Raw genomic sequence first — 21373 nt, 5'->3', positions numbered from 1 at the left:
CCCGGTTTTGAGCTACATCTGGCCAGTCGCTCAAAAAGGAGTCCAAGTTATCCCGCCATCGCCGACGAGGTCTGCCGGATCCCCGGTTTGACTCATAGGGCACCCACTCTGTGGTTATTTTGGCCCACATGTCACTCGGTATGCGGCAGACATGACCAGCCCAGTCCCACTTTAACTTGTCCGCTTTCCGAGCTACATTTATTATTTGAGTTTTAGAGCGCAGCGTGGTGTTCCAGATGCGATCCCCGAGTTTTTTAACTCGGGGAATTAAAAATACATAATAAAAGGACATTTTGTTGTTCTTCGATATATTTCATTGAATGCGTATGGAGGGTTTGTAGGTTAAGATACATTTTGGTAGAGATGAAGCAACAAAAGCGTTGCCGGTGTCAACGTCTTTATATCATTGATATAAGGCTTAACTTCACCTGAACCGTAAGGTTTTTTTCACTAAGGAGCTATATTCTCCATTGAGGTGAAAAAGACTCTTTTTAGAGCATTCTGTACTACCTTTTACACTGCAAGTCTGTGGGCGTGCTATACGCAAAAACGGTAGTACAACGCTCTTCGTATACAATATAACAACGCCTTCAGGGTGCTGATGGGACTACCTCGTTTTTGTAGTGCGTCGGGGATGTTCGCGGAGGCCAGGGTAGACTGTTTTTACGCTACAATGAGGAAACGCTGCACATCCCTAGTGCGCAGAGTGCGGGCTAGTTCCAGCGGCATTTTGAGGGCGTTTGCGGAGAGGTTTGACTGCCAGTACTTGAATCACTGTCAGATGATTCACGTGCTGGTGTCCAAGCCTTCCTAAGGCTCGACCGGACGCTATTGTTTAGGTTAGATTTTAAGTAATAATTCTACCAGTCTACTAGAACTATATGGTGGTTAGGTTAGGTTAGCATAGCATATATGGCATAGCTGACATAAAGTGCGTTTTGATACTTTTGATATTATTCAAAATATCATAATCATAATCTTATTGATAAAGGCAAAGATAAATATAACTCCGTAATAGATGGATACAGTCTAAGGAAAAAACGTGCCACGAAAATCACGAAAATTTGATTCTCGATCAGATGGCGCCATTAGCTTTGGCCTACTCTCGTATAGAGGGCGTTGACGGTTTCGTTTGTTATTTTTTTAATTTTAACGCATATCAGTGAAAGAACATGGGTCAAAATCATATAAAAATAATTAATGCAAATAAAAAAATCATTTATCCATATTTAAATACATTTTAACGTATTTTTATAAATCTTCATTTTTAGTTTTAAAGTATGTCGATGGCCGTAAATTTACAGTGGTTACAAAATTTACTATGACAGTACCGCTCTATCTTATTATATCCTCTTTGATAAAGGTAATTGTTTACACGTCAAGATTAGGTACATAATTTTTTTTATGCTATAGGAGGCAAAACGAGCAGACGGATCACCTGATGGTAAGCGATCTCCGCCGCCCATGGACACCCGCAACACCAGAGGGGTTGCAAGTGCGTTGCCGGCTTGGGAGTGCGTTTTCTCGGCCCTGTGCGACCTCTCGCCAATTGGTGACTCGAAGTTCGCGCAGATCCGCCTCCACCCTGTCGCACCAGCGATACCTGGGGCGTCCGATAGGACCCAGCAGGATGTACCTATTCAAGTTGTAAAATATTGCAGGTCATAAAAAAAACATCCTGTCCATCCATCGGTAATGCGCGGATAAAATCCAGCGCGCTTGTAGATCGTAGTTTCGTAGTTCGATGTACCCAATAAATTAATGTTTTATCGGGTGCATGCAAGCAAAGCCGGGCGCAAAAGCTAACTATATTTATATATTTGAAATGTGCAAATTAAGCCCTTTCAAATGATATACAATACGTCATCATTACATAATTTTATTTTTTTGGTTCGTGACTTCTAAGGCCTACTCTCCACGACGCGTAGCTGCATAGACGCTGCATGAATACGCAGTGCAGCTGCCATGCAGCCCGGCGTAAAGACGTTGTCCACGAAGCGTAGCGTAAGCGTATCGTAGCCTACATTTCCTTTCATTCGTGAGAATGTCGTCCAACGATGAAGACGTTATTTACAAAAACTCAACGTGCTATTCCTTGCGATGCAGCCCGGCGTATGACATGCAGTACGCCCAGCGGCGTGAAGCTTGCATGCAGCGTCGCTGACGCGACGTTGCCGCTCCGTCGACAGAGTTGTGCGGTTTTGTATGTAGGCTGCAAGCAAGCGTACAGCAAGCGTACAATGACGAGTACGCGTCTATGCAGCTACGCTTCCGTGGACAGTAGGCCTAAGGGCGCCGTGTTCAATTTGTTGTTAACGACATATAGCCTATAACCAGCGGAGGATTTAGACGATTCGAATGACACATCGTTTGTTAAATTATAATGAGTATTTTAGAAGTTATGATATGAGGGAACAAATTAACATAGATAGATATATTTTTATTCGGTATTAATCATACACTCCAATTAGCTCCATGCATGAATTTATTTTTATTTTTGGATTCATAATTTATATCGTTGGAACACCGGAAATGATAAAATTACTTTTGTAAACCTTAACATTATTTTATTAAAAAATATTTAAAATGTTGAAAATTTTTGAGCGGTTGAAACGCTCATAATTTTTGGCGCGAATTCGACAGAGCGTGATGACGTCACACGTTGGGCGGCCCAACTGACGTTTGCTACTAATGACACTAATCTGTCGAACGCGTGACGTCACGTGGCGTTTCGAGCGTTTCGCTCACTAGCTTTTCGCGGGCAAATTTTTGTACTTTTTATTTATAATTTTAAGTAATTAAATGGTAATTTAAAAACGGAAATGCATTTGTAACATGATATAACGGTAACAAACATCCGAATAAAACATATTTCGTTCAAATATAAACTTCATGCATGAGGCTAATTAAGTACATAATAAAAATTGATTACAAAAATCATAATAAATTAAAATTATTTAAATTCACATAAAAATTAATGTCGACAATTTTGGGACTCTAATACTTACATTAGGAAATCAGTAAAATATAATTCAAATTAACTACATACAATTACATTAGATGGACGAAAATAATGGTCACAATTACATTTATTACGGGGATTTGGATATATTTCATTCGTCCAGAAACTCATTTACCGAATAGTAGGCGTTCATTGTGCAATAATTCTTAAGTTTACGAACAAAAGTACAGTCGGTGTCAATGGTTCTGATTGGCTCGGGTATTTTATTATAAATTATACATACATACATACATACCCACATACATACCGGTCAAAACCATAACCCTCCTTTTGCGTTGCCTTAGTCGGGTAAAAAATTACACAGTATTTTCTAAGTGACAGGTGTTACCGTACCCAACAATTTGGAAAATACTATAATAATGTTTATTAGACTCTACGTTCAAATAGCTGCGTGAGAATTGAAGGGTAGGTTCTAAGGGCAAACAATCACAGACCACTTACCATCCTATGAAGATAGACGACGCATATAGACTCAAGTATCCTTACCACGAGTTGGACACTGAAATATTCGCTAGCAACTGCGTAAACCAAGTCACAATGCATCTCCCTCGTACTGACATTGGTGCAAGCGCGATGCAAGTTTGAGTTGACATAGTCGCTCACGTAAAACTCATGGTAAGGGTAGAGGTCAGCACTCACTGGCGGTCCTGTACTAAATGCATACACAAGGGAATAATGTGCCTAATTTAAACTTTCTGAACATTACCTATTGCTTAACTACCATAATTATAGTCCGGATCGTACCTGGTCCAACAGATCTCGTTGGCCATTCAGCGCGGTAACGCTGCCAGCGTAATGGGGACATTTGAGCCAGGTACGATTCGTGACGGTTATTTTATTTAAACAAAAAAAAAAATGACGGAGCCTGTTGCGGATATCATCATTGGTATTTTTGGGACGAAGCATGTTGCTGATTTGCATTTGTAGCCAACTGACGAAGCCTGCTTTGCGGATTTTTTTACATGTAACTATATTATTTTTTAAGATTTTCTCAAATTCTGTATAATTATATTAAAACTTCAATATGTAGGAATAAAAAAAAATCTAGTCCTAATAATGGGATTTAATTTAAATTACCATATCGAGATAAACTATCGTGGCTGCTAATTGGACAGCTGTAGTAGATGACGCTTTACAAACCGTGCAATATATAATAACTAGGTTGTCACGACCTAAGCTAACATTTGACGATACAGTTACCAGAAAACGCACGACGCCAAATAACGCGATCTTCTTTAACTATAAAATTATGCGGCTGCGATATTCTGAATGTTATGCATACTTTACACGTTCTAAAAGTAGGTATATTCTTTTGACTATGCCAATTCATTCTATATCAAGACCATGACCGCTTATTTTAACTACGAGTACCGGTAAGCGTCCAAAAAAGACATCTACATAACCTATTCGCTCCGTGCATGATTGTGGCGCCGCTAGTTTGACAGTTGGCAGCTAATCAATAGTATGCAAATTATTGTCCCATGAACCTTCATTGCTTCAAGGCTTATTGACATCCTTGGAAAAATTGGACCTTTTATAATGGCGCATGTGTGCGCTAAAAGCTTCGATGTCTGGTTTGGCCTTCAAGAAATTGTTGTAAAAAATAAAAATAAAAATATTTGCTACAGCAACATTGCTCCCATCCCAAACCAACTCTAAATTTCAGCCAACAAAATCAACAGGCCCCGTAGACAACATGCCAATCGCACGCTACGTAGCGAACGAAACGCAACTGTCACTGTCACACTCAGTGTTGGCCGAACGTTAATTGCAATTAACCATTAATGGTTAATTGGTTGGTATGTGGAACAAGTGAAAGAAAAAGTAGGGGTCATGTCGTATCAAAAAGTCAAAGAGCTGGCGCAGGATAGAGAAAGCTGGAAGATACTCTACCGACAAGAGAATAACTCTTAAGTTAATGATGATGAATGGTTAATTGCATTAACGTTTCGGCCAACACTGGTCACACTAATATGGAAGAGTGATAGAGACACAAAGCGATTGTATGGCGAAGCGATAGCGATTGTCACATAGTTATAACAAAGTTATTTTTGCAGTTCCTACAAATAGTACAGTTCTTATCTCAAAACTTTTTTTAGTAGAAGAATTGCGTTGCGAGACTTGCATCTTTTTACATGTAATGTTTTTGATGGGATTTGTATTACAAGATAATAGAAACTTAATATTTAACATGACGACAAGGTAAACAAAAGATGAATAGTGAACAATTTCTTATAATTAATATTTGCTCCCAACCAGATCATATATTATTCTCACCACTATGTGCCACTAGCCAATACGGAAACACATACATACGCAATGTATTATGAAATAGTATGGTATGACATGCATACCTAACTGAGTATAGCTCGATATCTTTGCGGTGTTTTGAATTATAAATAAGTACTAAGTACTTTTTACACTTGCAGCCTGTGGATCAACTGCACGAAGAAAGCTTATAGTGCGCTGCGCGTCCTTTACAATAATGCGTTCAGGATGCTGATGGGGTTGCCGCGGTACTGCAGTGCTTCTGGGATGTTCGCGGAGGCACACACGGATGATTTCCATGCCATTATGAGCAAACGCGTCGCGTCCCTGATGCGCCGTGCGCGCGGCAGCACCAACGGGCTCCTGAGTGCGGTCGCAGGGGCATATGACAGCCCGATATTTGGCCACTGGGCGAAATCGCACGCGCCACGTGCAGATTTTAAAAAGTAATTTTTTAAATATGTTTAGTTTAAGTTAGTTTTAAGTTTAATATTAATTTAATTTTTAATTTTAATAATATGTAATTCTATTGATGTAATTAATCCGAAATAAAAGCTTTTTAATTTTAATTTAATTTAGTAAGTATGTGAGCGCCTATATGTGTGAAAGCAGCAAGTAGTCGTATATTTTTCATAATGCGGAGTCTTTGGCGAGTAATCTAGGCATAATGTCCATGCAATATCAATATAAAAATTATATTCTTTTAATACGTTTTATGTTATTATATACAAATTGCCAACAACTCAGCATATTTAAAGTAGCTGTTGAAGGTAAACACCGTTGAGAGAGATATCTATTCAAAATGGAGACAACAATGCAAACCAGGTATTTTTTTTAAACACACACCTACCCCCCGACCCCGACCCGACCGACTGTCCTCCCCCTGTTATTTTTTTAATTTTTTATTTATTTATTTATTTGGGGCATCAACAGCAATACAAAAAGTAATACAAATCATAGTGAACAGAAAACATAGCCAATAACAGATGTCCACAAAAGTACAATTAACATGCAATAACTAAGTGGAAACACAAAAAAAAGAAGGGAGTAAAAAAGCATTCTATACAAACTAGATATGGCTTGCATAACATGTGTACGTGTGTGTTTTGAGTGATTGTGTGTGCGTGTTCGTGTGTGTGTGTATGTGACTGACTGAGTGTGTAATGGAAGACGGAAAGATTAAGGTGTGTGATTATTTACCTAGTTAGATTTCGTCAATTGTCGTTATTTTTGGATTTCAGTAGCAGTGACTGAACTCGTTTTTTTAAAGTTGATTTTGTGCAGTCGAACAAGTCGATACTAATAAATTGTTTATTATAAAGTTTTAGAATACGATTTATGGGCGAATTTTGAGCATAGTTGGTATGAACTCTGGGTAGACTAAACAGGCAGCTACCTCTTAGCTATACCTTATCTACCTCTAGTTGTACTAGGTACCTTTAACATTGAGGGTAGCGATGGTTTCCAAAAAAGTCCTTTTCATTTTAGCGTTTTCTTAGCGTTAAACCCCGAAATAGCCCAATATTTTGAATTATTTTATGCTCATTACGTAGGACTGAATCATGTATTTAGGAAACAATTTTGCATTATTAAAACGTCCTATTAAAAATGAAATTATAAACAAAAGAACGAAAAAGAACGTAATAATACCGGTATTTTTGTATGCAGCGCAGTGCAAGTGTTTTTTACACGTCATAATTTCATACAAGTTTGACGTTTAAAATAACACTTGCACTGCGTGTGCTATCAAAATCGTTGCAGATTTTTCTTAGTCTAACTCTCAGGGCTCTAGGGTAGAGCGAATGGAGCGGCTGCTCTAGGCGCCGGATGGCAAAGGGGGCGCCAAAATGGCAAATGAGAAAAAAAAGGGTAAAAAGCTTTACAAAGGGCGCCAAAACCCCATTTCGCTCTACTCTGATCAAGGACTCGGGCCGGCACTGCTAACTTTAACTGCATGCATGATTTTTTTTGGAAGATGTTAATCTATAGAGGCCGGTGTCGATTTTAGTCGCAAAAATGTAAAATTGATAGACTTAGTCGGTGAAATTGTACACCTTTTGTTACCTAATTGAAATAACAAGTACTGGTTTCTATTAGCACGTCTTCTTATCTTACCTTTTATCAGATCAATTTTATGAAAACAGACTCACTAAATTAGTAATGTTTGCTTTTCTGATGGACGTTTAGGTAAACGCGCGTAAAGCACTGATTTTGTCGCTCTTATTTGTTAATTTCGTAAAGTTTGGACTGCTAAACATGGTAATTTTGTATTACACATATCCTGTACTTGACGTTTATCAGACTACATTTTTATTATTATGACTTTGAAGTAGTGTAAATGAAAGTTAGACGAAATCAATTTTCTCCAGAAATTACCTCAAAACAAGTGACAATTTCTCTGAAAATCGACTTAATTTGAACGTAATTTTGATACTTAAACAATCTATAACATTTGCTGAAACTATTCTTATACATCAATTTGTATAATTTATCACCATAAATTTTTGATGAATTTTTAAAAACTGCCCCTTCTTTTCATATATTACCGGTGACGCACGCTCGCGACCTCATTATTAAAAGGCAAGATGAGAAGACGTGCTAATAGAAACCAATACTTGTTATTTAGATATTACGTAACAAAACGTGTATAACTTCAACGACTAAATCTATCAATTTAAAATTTTTGCTCCAAAATTGACTACGGCCTCTTAAAATGTTTCAGTGGTTTCTTGTAAATTGCTATTTGTTTTATAAGGGGGTAAACTTGTTGTTTAACCGCTTGTGCTAATATTGACACGAACAAGCAAAATATTTCAAAATATTCGAAAATTGTAATCTTGAGCGTTGCGAGGGTTTCAAGGCACGAAGGTTAAACAAATTTTGCCACCAAGTGAAACACAAAAATTTTCACCACAACAATGCGAGGAAAATAAGTACTAACCGTAAAATGTCAAACAAAATCAAACCCGAATGAACATTATTAAATGCTTTTGCCCGCGACTTCGTCTGCGTGGAGTTACAAATTACTAACTAGGTAGGTAGCTTATTTTTTATCCAATCTGCTTTTTATCGATTCCCCATACAAACTTCCACCACCCCTTTTCACCCCCTTAAAGGATGACTTCTGGGATAAAAACTACCCTATGTCCTTCCCCAGGACTCAAACTATCTCTATACCAAATTGCAACTAAATCGGTTAAGCGGTTTAAGCGTGAAGAGGTACAGACAGAGAGACAGACAGACACACTTTCGCATTTATAATGTTAATATGGATTTATTATTCAAAATCATCATTTAAAAGTCACACAGTCAACAACTCAAAATTCGCAACAGATTATTTTGCCTCACATCACATGTGGATAAATGATATGAAGTAAATTTTCATGATAAGTTTCATGTAATTTAAGCTCTTTTAGGGTTCCGTACCCAAAGGGTAAAAACGGGACCCTATTACTAAGACTCCGCTGTCCGTCTGTCCGTCCGTCTGTCCGTCTGTCTGTCTGTCACCAGGCTGTATCTCATGAACCGTGATAGCTAGGCAGTTGAAATTTTCACAGATGATATATTTCTGTTGCCGCTATAACAACAAATACTAAAAAGTACGGAACCCTCGGTGCGCTAGTCCGACTCGCATTTGGCTGGTTTTTTTAAACCAGTGTAACACTTAAATAGTAATTTTGGTATGTAGGTACACTAACAAAACCTGTGATTGTTTAATGTCTTTATTGTTTTAGTGAGCCGAAAGTATTCTCGTTAGACTACATGAGACAGCTACGCTTCACGCTCGAAACTATAGGACAGTGGCCCAACCGGACGCTAGGGGACTTCTCACGACGTGCAATGATGTTGTCCATATATCACAAATTCTTAATTTGCACATTTTGTTTCTCGGAAGTCCTGGCGTTTTTGTATATGAAGAAGCATAGAGCAACTATTCAGTTTATTGATATGGGGCAAATTTACACCAATTTGTTTTTAACCGGGTTATTTCTTGTGAGTATTTTTAGCGTAAACTCTAGTTTGTTTGCATTGAGTTATTAATACTTGAGACGACCCAAACAATGAAATTGTCGCAATCACAACCTGTACCACGCGACCATAACGTAATAAGCGCCGTAACATTCATGGCGATTACGCGTTTAGGTCGCGAGATTCACGCTCCGCTTCTACGGTTTGATGTCAAAGCGAATTCATGGCGCAAAATACTGGTTCTCTGTGCCGGTTTGATACGTTAGTAATAATAATTCAATGTTTGTTTGGATGTTTTTTTTAAGTATGGCTCTAGTTTTTTATGGAGATAATAAGTATACACGATAATGTAATCTCTCATGAATTTGCATTTAATTACATGTGTCTCATGTAATTCAATTCTAGACGTGTAATATGTAATAATATTATCAAAAAACCGGCCAAGTGCGAGTCAGGCTGGCGCACGAAGGGTTCCGTACCATTACGCACAAAAACGGTAAAAAATCACGTTTGTTGTATGGGAGCCCCACTTAAATATTCATTTTATTCTGTTTTTAGTATTTGTTGTTATAGCGGCAACAGAAATACATCATCTGTGAAAATTTCAACTGTCTAGCTATCACGGTTCGTGAGATACAGCCTGGTGACAGACGTACAGACAGACAACGGAGTCTTAGTAATAGGGTCCCGTTTTTACCCTTTGGGTACGGAACCCTAATAAATGAGTATGAGTAATGTTTAAGCCATTATTATACATATTAAAGTGGGCTATAAGAGAAATACTCGTAAGCTTTCTAGAGGGCCTAGCCAAGATGACAATCGTTGATTGAATACGCCAATCGATATAAACTGTAATAGATGAAAAAGTGACGAAGCCCTCCAGTGGTGAAGGCCGGATTCGAACCGGCGTCTTTAGCTATCGCGGCTAACGCCATGAACCCCTAGGCCACCCCGCCACGGCGGTGCCCGTCCGAATTTTTCGACTATATGCCATCTTAGTAAGACTAGGCGTCTTTGACCAACTAAGGGCAAGCAGTAACGCTTGCACCTATACGAAGTCCTTACGGAATTACGATATAGCGAGAGAGACTGGTGCTGCCATCTATACTCAACTTTGGGAACAAATCAATGTATTTTATTAAATATTTTTGATTAGTGTTTTATAAGTAGTCACACTACTATATATAAATTATAAACTGTAATAGATGTCATATATTAAAGAAAAAGTGACGAAGCCCTCCAGTGGTGAAGGCCGGATTCGAACCGGCGTCTTTAGCTATCGTAGCTCTAAAGCTACTAATAGTGTGACTACTTATAAAACACAAATCAAAAATATTTAATAAAATAATTTGATTTGTTCCCAAAGTTGAGGACGTCAATCGATAGTTAAATAATGTATGTAGCCACGTGACTGTAGCAGCAGAGCTGTCATCTCGATCATTGTTTCTATTCGTTTGGCGCTTGTCGATGCACGAACCCAAAACATCAACGAAAAACCTCAGAAAAGCTTCAGAAATAATCACGTCTCTGGTCTTAGTGTCTTGTTTGTCTTTCTGTCTGGTCTCCATTTGGATGGTAGTTTTGTGGGACTTGTAGTTGTATGTTGGTAGGATTGTGGACTCGTCGCCTTGGTAGAATATCACTGGATTGCTGGGTTAGGTCTATAGTCTAACCCGTTCGTATAAAAATACCGCAAATCGATGTACAGGTTAGCCGTTTGGCACACACATACTAGAGGTCAAAACAAAAATTTTGACCCCAAGGTTCTAAAAAAACTCGGGGTAAAACATTTTTTTTGTATGGAAAAAAAATTTTTTTTTTCCAAAACCTATCGAGTGTAGTATCATACGAAAGGGCTTTTTGAGGCGATTCTAAAAATATATCACATCATTACATTTCGGGCATTTTTTTTAAATTAAAACAAAAAGAATTTTCGAAACATACCAAGTTTGGGCTCCTCCAGACACGATATGGCTGATTTATTTTTTGTACAATATACCACAAATGATACGTGATATCCTCATGTCTAACCCCAAGAAAGCAAATTTGAAAATAATATCATTAACAATTTTTTAAAATTTTTAAAATTTTACAAAGTGACGCAGTTCTACTTCAATACCTATTTCACGAGACTTATGGAACTATACTGCAGATAGGGTACATATTAATCATAAAATGATACGTAATATCCATATATCGAACGGGAAATACCTCTTTAACCCTTTAACTGCGCCCTTTCATTGGTTGGTATAGTTTGTTTTGTTTTTGACACAAAATATCAAGATTGTATCCTTCAGATACGATATATGTACCTTACTGATTTTTTTTGTACAATATTTTGTTTTGACCTCTAGTATGCGTGTGCCAAACGGCTAACCTGTACATCGATTTGCGGTATTCCTTTGAAATTGGGGTCGAGCCGCTTCCGCTACTATTAGCATGCCCTGTAAGAAAAAAACCGGCCAAGTGCAAGTCGGACTCGCGTTCCAAGGGTTCCGTACATTACACAATTTAAACAATGTATTTTTTATGTGAAACGTGAGTGAAATGTCTTTAAAAAACCCGTAGGAGTCGGATCAAAAACTAAGTAATTAAGTCCGACTCGCGCTTGACTGCAATTTCTAATAGGTTTTCCTGTAATCTATAGGTAAAGATCTATTTTGTATTTTTTTCAAAATTTTAGACCCATTAGTTTCGGAGATAAAGGGGGGAATGGTCATTTTTTGCCAATTTCCTTGAATCATTTCTAAATTGTTTATCCTAAAATTATAAAATATATATATTTGAGATTCTCACAATGACCTCTTTCATTTGATATATAACACGATGTAGTTTTAAAAATTTTATTTTTTAATTTTCTCATTTACCCCCCAAAAGTGGCCCCCATGTTTAAAATTAATTTGTTTACTTTACATGTCCGTCTTTGGGCCACAAACTTACATATGTGTACCAAATTTCAACTTAATTGGTCCAGTGGTTTCGGAGAAAATAGGCTGTGACAGACGGACAGACAGACAGACGCATGAGTGATCCTATAAAGGTTCCGTTTTTTTCCTTTTGAGGTACGGAACCCTAAAAAAGGTGTTTATTTTGCTGATTTGTCAGTTCTAATCATAGAGAAATATAAGTAAGGAAACAGTAGTAACTCCATAGATCAGTTTTCTTACCAAATCGCGAGTTATTTCATAGTCGACATTTAGTAAGTAATTAAGTAAGTAAACACTTTATTGTACGATAAGAAAGGAATATTGGTTACATCGGATAAAACATTAATGTGTAGTACAAAGGCGAACTTATCCCTAAGATAGATCTCTCCCAGTTAACCTATACCTAAAGGAATAATGTTATCTTGGCTAGACCCTCTGATTATAGAATTAAAATTAGGTAGTTATCTAGAAAATTGGGTTTACTTTGAAGTATGCTAGAAATTAGTAAACAAATATAAAAAAATGCAGTAGGTATCTGTTTTACAAAATGATAAATAAAGAGAGAAAATCATTATGGTATAGATTTCCAATAATCTACGATGATTAAATAAAACATAATTATGGCTATTATGATTATGACATAAAACCACTTAAAGTAAACCTAACTAAAACAAACCTAAAACCTACCTTCCAAACCTTGGCCTTTCGCCAAGGTGCCCATCACGCAGGCAGCACTTCCGCGCTGTATCGTAGCAACCGTGAACAAGATGCAATGTAACTACGCCGAAATATCGGGAGCTCGAAAACAATACAAAAGGTAATCACGGTTTATATCCCGGTCGATTTAAGTCTAGTGAAACTAACCGTGAATCATTCAAAACTGTTAATATGTAACTAGTTGTAAAAGATGTAATATAACAAACATATGTCACAGAATCAGTACTTAATAGTAGCTATCTATATACACTACCGGTCAAAAGTTCAAGTTCACCCCTTGTTTTCGGTACAAATGAGTAGTTTTATGCGATAATTTTTTGCAGTTCGGAGTTCTTAATTTGTTTCCAACTGGTCCGTTATTGTTTCCAGAGATGTTTTTGATTAGTCTGACACAATTTACGTACATTTCTAAACACCTCAATCCTTAAAATCTTATAGGCATGACGGCAAATGCTGAGTTATATGGCCTTTCCACTTTAAACGTGCAATCCTGAGCTATGTCGGTAACCTTAGACTGAGAAACAGAAAAATAACTTTAGGCAGATAATAATTATGGAGTCATGCGCACACACTTCGGAGTCGGACACGTCGGGTGTCCCCACCGACGCAATTCGATGTGGTTCTAATTGTAGGCATGACCAAGATTTTAGGGAATGACCTGTTTAGAAATTTAATGTACGTAAATTGTGTCTGACTAATCAAACATCTCGAAACAATAATGGATCAGTTGGAAACAAATTTCGACATCCGAACTGGAAAAAAATATAGCACAAAAGTATCTACTCATTTGTACCGAAAACAAGGGGTGAACTTAATCTTTTGATCGGTAGTGTTATACTTAGTATAACATAATTAACACGCTATAAAAGCATGTATTTTTTATCAACTCATGTGTTTTATTCCTTTTCTTTCACAGCAAAGAGCATCGCTACCTTTTCAAAAGAACTACAAAGAGTGTGTGAAAAAGTTTGTTTTAGAGTTTCACTTAATGCACCATGAGCATATAAGTGAATTTGCAGCGAAGGTATGTTTTATAATACGTCATACTATTGCGAAATACTTACCTAAACTTACAAAAATCATAAACTGTAATAGATGTCATATATTAAAAAAAAAAAACCGGCCAAGTGCGAGTCGGGCTCGGGTTCCGTACCATCACGCAAAAAAACGGCAAAAAATTACATTTGTTGTATGGGAGCCCCACTTAAATATTTATTTTATTCTGTTTTTAGTATTTGTTGTTATAGCGGCAATAAAAATGCAATTGAAAACTGTATTTTGAATGGGTTTTCATAAAATTCAAAGGGCTTGTCCATTTAGGCCATTTAGGGCCACTTGCGCGTTCTAGGGTTAGCCAACTAACTCGGAGTTAACCGTTTATACAGGGTTAAACTGTATTGTATAAACGGTTAACTCTTAGTTAGGTGGCTCTTAATAACCTATTTTAAGCCATAGTACAAGCTTTGCTTAGTTTGGGGCTAGGTCGACCCGTGAGTTTATCCCCAAATATTTATTTAAGTATTATGTATTTTTTACATAGTTACTCTATTTTATGCAACCCTTGCAAAACAAGATTTTTTTTTCGATATTTCAGGAAACCCGCAAAGTCAACAAAATCTGCAGGATCGCCACCAAAATCATCATCCTCCAGCTCGCCTGCGGGATGATGGCCTACAACCTCTCTCCCCTTTTCCGAAACTATTACGAAGGAATGTTCGCCAGCGAACTCCCCGCAAACAAGTCCTTCGTACACTCCGTAGACTACCTTCTACCTTTTGACGCTTATCGCAGTTTCACGGGTTATCTAGTTGTATTCACTTGGAATTGGTTTCCTACCTACAACATACCTACTGCGATGGGCGTTTATGATCTATTGGTGTTCGTAATGGTGTTCCATATGGTGGGGCACATGAATATACTTTATAATAGTTTAAAAGAGTTCCCAAGGCCGAAAGAGGGACAGTCTCAGGACCCCTTGCCGTCGACTCGGGCGTATAATGAAGAGATATTTGGACTGTTAAAAAATGCTATTCAGCATTATCAAATGATCAAGGAGTACGTTAAAATCCTACTTGCGTCAATGAAAAGCCCATTTTTACAAATATTTCATACAAAATTATATATCGAGTACATATTTATATTACACACACACATTTCTACACGTTATTGTAAATGATTTCAGGTTCATGGGAGACATGACTGAAGCGTTTGATCTGACATTATGTTGCTATCTAGCATTTCACCAAGTGATGTGTTGTTTGATGTTGTTGGAGTGTTCTACACTGGTAAATAACTCATTTAGACACTGTCTACACTAAGTTGTCTACCACTTGGCGTGTAGATTTAGGTGCAAACTGAGAAAACACTTGAGCTGCGACAACCACCTTAAACAAAGGCAATCATATTATGCGAGCGGCCTCACTGCACGCTGCTCAAACCCCTTGGGTGCTCGAGTCATTCGACGCTACGCGGCACGCTCCGCCTAACGCACCGCTTGTCGCTCGCTACTGGGACCGTGCAATAAGGGACAGCTTTTTATATGCTTTTGCTTTCGCGTGATTTTTGAGTATGAGGTACAATAATTAATAAATGTGTTTTTGCTACAGGAACCGGAGGCCTTGGTTAAATATGGATTGCTTGCCGTGGTCATATTCCAGCAATTAATTCAGACTTCGGTGGTATTCGAGTTAATTAAATCAAAGGTATAAGTTAATTACTGTTAAACAGTTTAATTTATCTAGGACAAAACCCTATTTAGTTCCACTGTAGGCTATCGTGGGTACAACTGTACCTAAGTACCTAACGGACTTACAGTACAGTTTGCATTAATATGTTAAAATATCTAGACATCATTTAAGAGATAATGTAAATGATTATATTTGACAGAGTGAGAGTCTCGGTGATGAAGTGTACGCCGTGCCATGGGAATATATGGACGTCAAAAACAGAAGGATTTTACTACTATTCCTCAGAAACGTGCAGGACGCGTTAGGTCTAAAAGCGTGTGGAATGGTGCCGGTAGGAGTGTTGACTATGTCTACGGTAATCTATTTTATATTATTTGACCCTAAAACGCTCACAAGATAATAGCGTCAAACACAAAACTGTGTTCATTGTACGTCGCAAGACATATTACAGAGAACAAACTGTTTATAACACCTGTATTCATTACCTGTAATGCACAATTGATGAATAAATGATTCTAAATGATTGACGCACGTCTTTCCTGTAGACATACCCAAAAATTAAAGGCTATGAAGGTTAATTTTCTTATTTAACCTTAATAACCCTTAACCACATGAAAAGATACTCCTTTAATTTGGATAAGTATATTAAAATCATTACCTACATGCCTACAAGCTGTTAACTATTGCCCACAGGAGAGAAAACTGTACAGTTTTGATGAACATACAAGCTTTCTCTCCTGTGGACAATAATTGCTTGTGGGCATGTAGGTAATGAATTAATGATTTTACCATACTTATCCAAATAAAAGGAGTACCTTTTAATGTGGATAAGGGTTAAATAAGAAAATTAAACTTTATAGCCCTTAACTTTTGGATATGTCTACAGGAAAAACGTGAACACAGTTTTGTGTTTGACCCAATATTCTTATAAATTAATATTAGATTTATTGTTTTTGCACTCTTTTGGTAAAGTTGTGTATTTTTAAAAGGATAGTTCACTATCTATTTATTTTCTAAGAGTAACTTTAATAACTTTGGGAACAAATCAAATTATTTTTATTAAATATTTTGATTTGTGTTTTTTAAGTAGTCACACTACTATATATAAATTATAAACTGTAATCTGTGGTGGTGTATGACATCTATTACAGTTTGTAGTAACTTTAATGTTAAATTTTGGGTAAGCACAGAATGATAGCAACTTAAGTAGGTGCATAAAATTGTAAAAAAACCGGCTAAGTGTGAGTCGGACTCGCGTTCCAAGGGTTCCGTATATTACACAATTTTTAACAATGTATTTTTTTATGTTAAACGTGAGTAAAATGTCTTTAAAAAACCCGGTAGGGTCGGATTAAAAATATAATTAAGTCCGACTCACGCTTGACTGAATATTTCTAATAGGTTTTCCTGTCATCTACAGGTAAAGAACTATTTTGTGTATTTTTTCCAAAATTTTAGACCCAGTAGTTTCGGAGATAAAGGGGGGAGGGGGAATGGTCAATTTTTGCCTATTTTCTTGAATACCTAAGATTCCCACAATGAGCTCTTTCATTTGATATATAACACGATATAGTTTGAAAAACTTTATTTTTAAATTTTCTCATTTACCCCCCAAAAGTGACCCCCGTGTTTAAAATTCATTTGTTTACGTTACATGTCCGTCTTTGTGTCATAAACTTACATTTATGTGTACCACATTTCACCTTAATTGGTCCAGTAGTTTCGGAGAAAATTGGCTGTGACAGACGGACAGACAGACGCACGAGTGATCCTATAAGGGTTCCGTTTTTTCCTTTTGAGGTACGGAACCCTTAAAACGAGCGCTGTCTCGCCAACAAACTGAAGATTATGTATGTGCCTTTGAAAAATTAATAAATACAATGTCAACTTAATTGTTTACATGCTTGCGTATGATGGACAGGGTTATATCGACGTGATAGTGACAGGATAAAGCGTCCACAAGTTTACCTATCGAGCTTTGATGTGGACTCATTTAAAAGTTTTCTATTTTTGTTGTTATCGAGTCTATAACCGCGAACATTATACAGTTATACACCCGCTGAATTGTATTGAACTAATTTTGAAGAGTGTAACTAGTAAAATTATTTATTATGCTATTCTTATATATTTGTAATCCCTGACTATAAGAAAAACCGGCCAAGTGCGAGTCGGACTCGCGCACGAAGGGTTCCGTACCATTACGCAAAAAACGGCAAAAAAATCACGTTTGTTGTATGGGAGCCCCCCTTAAATATTCATTTTATTCAGTTTTTAATATGTGTTGTTATAGCGGCAACAGAAATACACCATCTGTGAAAATTTCAACTGTCTAGCTATCACGGTTCATGAGATACAGCCTGGTGACAGACGGACAGCGGAGTCTTAGTAATAGGGTCCCGTTTTTACCCTTTGGGTACGGAACCCTAATATGAGACATGCCAATATAACAGGGAAGGTTGTAAACTTAAAGACGGAGTTTAGAAAATCAAACCATTTTTTTTACAGATTATAAGGACGTCATTTTCATATTACCTCATGTTAGCCACATTCGCAGAGTAATTCTATGGCCGAAGAACGAAAACGATAAAATTGTAATCTTAAGAACGATTCACGCCTCGGGAATAATGTCCTTAAACCATGATTTGGCGAATTTGAGAAGAACCAATTAAATGAATTAGATGCTCCATAAATAGTAAAGAGCTGCACATAGGACTCCCCTAGGGATCTCCGATTCTCCACAACGACCGATCTTGCGCCGCTCTCATCCACCGGTTCCCCGCGACCTTAACCAGATCCGGACCATCTTGTTGAAGGTCTTTTTCTGCTGCGTTTTCCGGTTCGCGGTCGCCATTTAATAACCTTCCTCAGAAATCAGTTTAAATGAACTAATTTTCGTTAAAATAATTAATTTTTACATTTTAAAATGTTTAAAATGTAAAAATGAGCGCTATCTCGCCAACAAACTGCAATCGCAGTTTGGCGAGGAATATAATTATAAGAAAATTGTTGTGTTTGTGATACTTTGTGATAAATAAAAAAAAAAAAAAAAAATTGTACATCCAAAGAGCTTTTTCAGCTTGCGTGTGTTGTGGATCAGCATGCATAAAATAAACTACGGAAACTCTATCATTAGCTCTTAGTCTCCAACTGACGCTTGACGCTGCGCACAGCGTCACAATGAATGCCTGCCGTGCATACTATAAGAATAAGAATAAGTTTATTGTACTTTGTTATTTGACCTATTTAAAAAAAACCTAAGGTTGCCACTTTCCATCCCACCGACTTTTTTTGCGTGCGGTTGACCTCAGTGGCGGATTTGCAGTCATGACCTAGCCTATACCCCGTTTAAATTCTAATCTCAAAAATAGTGGTAATTAACTTTTTCTTCCGAAATGCTAGGGTTCCTATAATCTAATATTGCGGTACAATATACAGTAATTTTTGGAGGAAAAGTTACCACTACTTCTGAGGTTATAAAATTTCTAATCTGAAAAAAAAAAACGGATTATAGCCGCCCCCTTCTCAGCACCCATCAATCCCATCATATAGACTGCCACCCCTAATGTAGTTGGTCAAGCAAATCTTGTCAGTAGAAAAAGGCGCGAAATTCAAATTTTCTATGGGACGATATCCCTTTCGCGCCTATATTTTTCGACTTTGCCGCCTTTTTCTACTGACAAGATTTGCTTGACCAACTATATCTGGCCTACTGGGTCTTGAGGCAGGGCAAATACGCCACCGGTTGACCTAATGTATTTAATTGCTGCATAATGCTAAGCGAATAGCTCGCTAGCGGTGAGTGCGCCAGATGTGGACGCACACACTTATAAAATAGAACATAGCAATACATACTTTAAAGTTATACTATCACAATATTCAGAATATACTACTTTGGCGAGTCCGCTATGTTGTGGCCTAAATAGAAAACTATATAATATTGTCTTCGGTTACCGCGATAGTTACTCATGAAATAAAACTATGAAAACGGATTATATCGCGTATATTGAATTTATAATACATCCCGACGTTTCGAACTCTTTACAGCGTTCGTGGTCAACGGGTGACTGAGGAAAAATTACAAAATGCAAAAATACCCACATACTAAAATAATGAACAATCATAGACTACAAACTTTAAGGCTGGTTGTACATGCAAAATCGGTTCATAAGGCTAGTTATACACTATAATTATTTTTCAAGTAAAGATATATATATATACGCGATAAAAATAAACTATGCCGGCTCCAACCCTACACCACGGACCCGAGAAGATTTAATTCCCTCCTAAATTGTAGGAGGGTATCCCAATATGGGACCGGCAACAAACTCGGCGGGACACATCTTTTCAAAACATCAGAATGTCCAGCATCATCCAACACTACGGTCTCACAGTCTATGTCTCGCTTGCTCCTTTATCAGGTGGACTACAGGATCCCAAGCTGGTGGTAGAGAAAAGCCATCTTCCCTATTAAAGTTTGGATATTTCTTAATCTCAATGGCCTCGCGCAGCATTCTGGGTATGTAACGCTTCTCCTTGGCAAGAACCAGAGGCTTATCAAACTTGATTGAGTGATTGGCTTTATCCATGACATGCTCACAGACAGCAGACCTAGGTCGACGGTGCTTGACATCAGCTATGTGTTCCTTCACCCGAGTGGAAACATCTTGAAGCGTGCTTCTATAAAAACATATTTCAAGCCAATGAAGAAGATGTCACAATTCCTGAGGCCTGTAAAATGCAATACCCCTCTACAGACTGCAGGAGTGTACAGGCTGGACTGTGAGTGTGGCCTATCATATGTCGGGCAGACGAAACGGAGCATTTCCACTTGGGTGAAGGAACACATAGCTGATGTCAAGCACCGTCGACCTAGGTCTGCTGTCTGTGAGCATGTCATGGATAAAGCCAATCACTCAATCAAGTTTGATAAGCCTCTGGTTCTTGCCAAGGAGAAGCGTTACATACCCAGAATGCTGCGCGAGGCCATTGAGATTAAGAAATATCCAAACTTTAATAGGGAAGATGGCTTTTCTCTACCACCAGCTTGGGATCCTGTAGTCCACCTGATAAAGGAGCAAGCGAGACATAGACTGTGAGACCGTAGTGTTGGATGATGCTGGACATTCTGATGTTTTGAAAAGATGTGTCCCGCCGAGTTTGTTGCCGGTCCCATATTGGGATACCCTCCTACAATTTAGGAGGGAATTAAATCTTCTCGGGTCCGTGGTGTAGGGTTGGAGCCGGCATAGTTTATTTTTATCGCGTATATATATATATCTTTACTTGAAAAATAATTATAGTGTATAACTAGCCTTATGAACCGATTTTGCATGTACAACCAGCCTTAAAGTTTGTAGTCTATGATTGTTCATTATTTTAGTATGTGGGTATTTTTGCATTTTGTAATTTTTCCTCAGTCACCCGTTGACCACGAACGCTGTAAAGAGTTCGAAACGTCGGGATGTATTATAAATTCAATATACGCGATATAATCCGTTTTCATAGTTTTAGAAAACTATAATTTGATAATTCACGCCTGTGAGCAGGTTTTGCCCCCACGGTTCACGTACGCTCTCTTGTGCGTTGGAGAGACTGGCATCTTGTGGCTTAAAACTGAAAACTTAAATTTTACATTCACTTTGCGCACCAATAAATATATGAACAGTATAACACTTGTAAGTTTTCTTAATATTTTCACTTGCTTTTGGATTCTTATAACCCTTTAATAATAAGTACATATACTGTAAGTACCTATATCCGACCTATCTAGAAAGTATTTGTTA

The 21373-nt window shown here is 37.6% G+C and overlaps 2 protein-coding genes across 2 annotated transcripts in view; one reads left to right on the top strand and one right to left on the bottom strand.

Annotated features, from left to right (window-relative positions):
• Positions 1-21373, bottom strand: part of LOC134741613 (eye-specific diacylglycerol kinase) — a 329906-nt gene that overhangs the window by 229180 nt on the left and 79353 nt on the right. The gene's annotated exons all lie outside the window — the stretch shown is intronic.
• On the top strand, positions 6023-18149 carry LOC134741624 (uncharacterized). The gene is made up of 8 exons (XM_063674477.1): positions 6023-6115; positions 9025-9283; positions 13820-13927; positions 14498-14958; positions 15086-15188; positions 15510-15605; positions 15790-15945; positions 18096-18149. Exons 1-8 carry the CDS (start codon positions 6093-6095, stop codon positions 18147-18149), a joined length of 1260 nt encoding a protein of 419 aa, XP_063530547.1. The 5' UTR covers positions 6023-6092.

Source organism: Cydia strobilella, chromosome 5 (assembly GCF_947568885.1).
Source record: "Cydia strobilella chromosome 5, ilCydStro3.1, whole genome shotgun sequence".
NCBI classification, from domain to species: Eukaryota; Metazoa; Arthropoda; class Insecta; order Lepidoptera; family Tortricidae; genus Cydia; species Cydia strobilella.
The sequence above is the reverse complement of the archived record's forward strand: the minus strand, read 5'-3'. Positions and strand labels throughout refer to the sequence as shown.

Coding starts and splice junctions, on each gene's coding strand:
- LOC134741624 (XM_063674477.1), top strand. CDS start 6,093: ATGGAGACAACAATGCAAACCAG. Junction 15,606..15,789: donor TCGAGTTAATTAAATCAAAG/GTATAAGTTAAT, acceptor TATATTTGACAG/AGTGAGAGTCTCGGTGATGA. Junction 15,946..18,095: donor GAGTGTTGACTATGTCTACG/GTAATCTATTTT, acceptor TTTTTTTTACAG/ATTATAAGGACGTCATTTTC.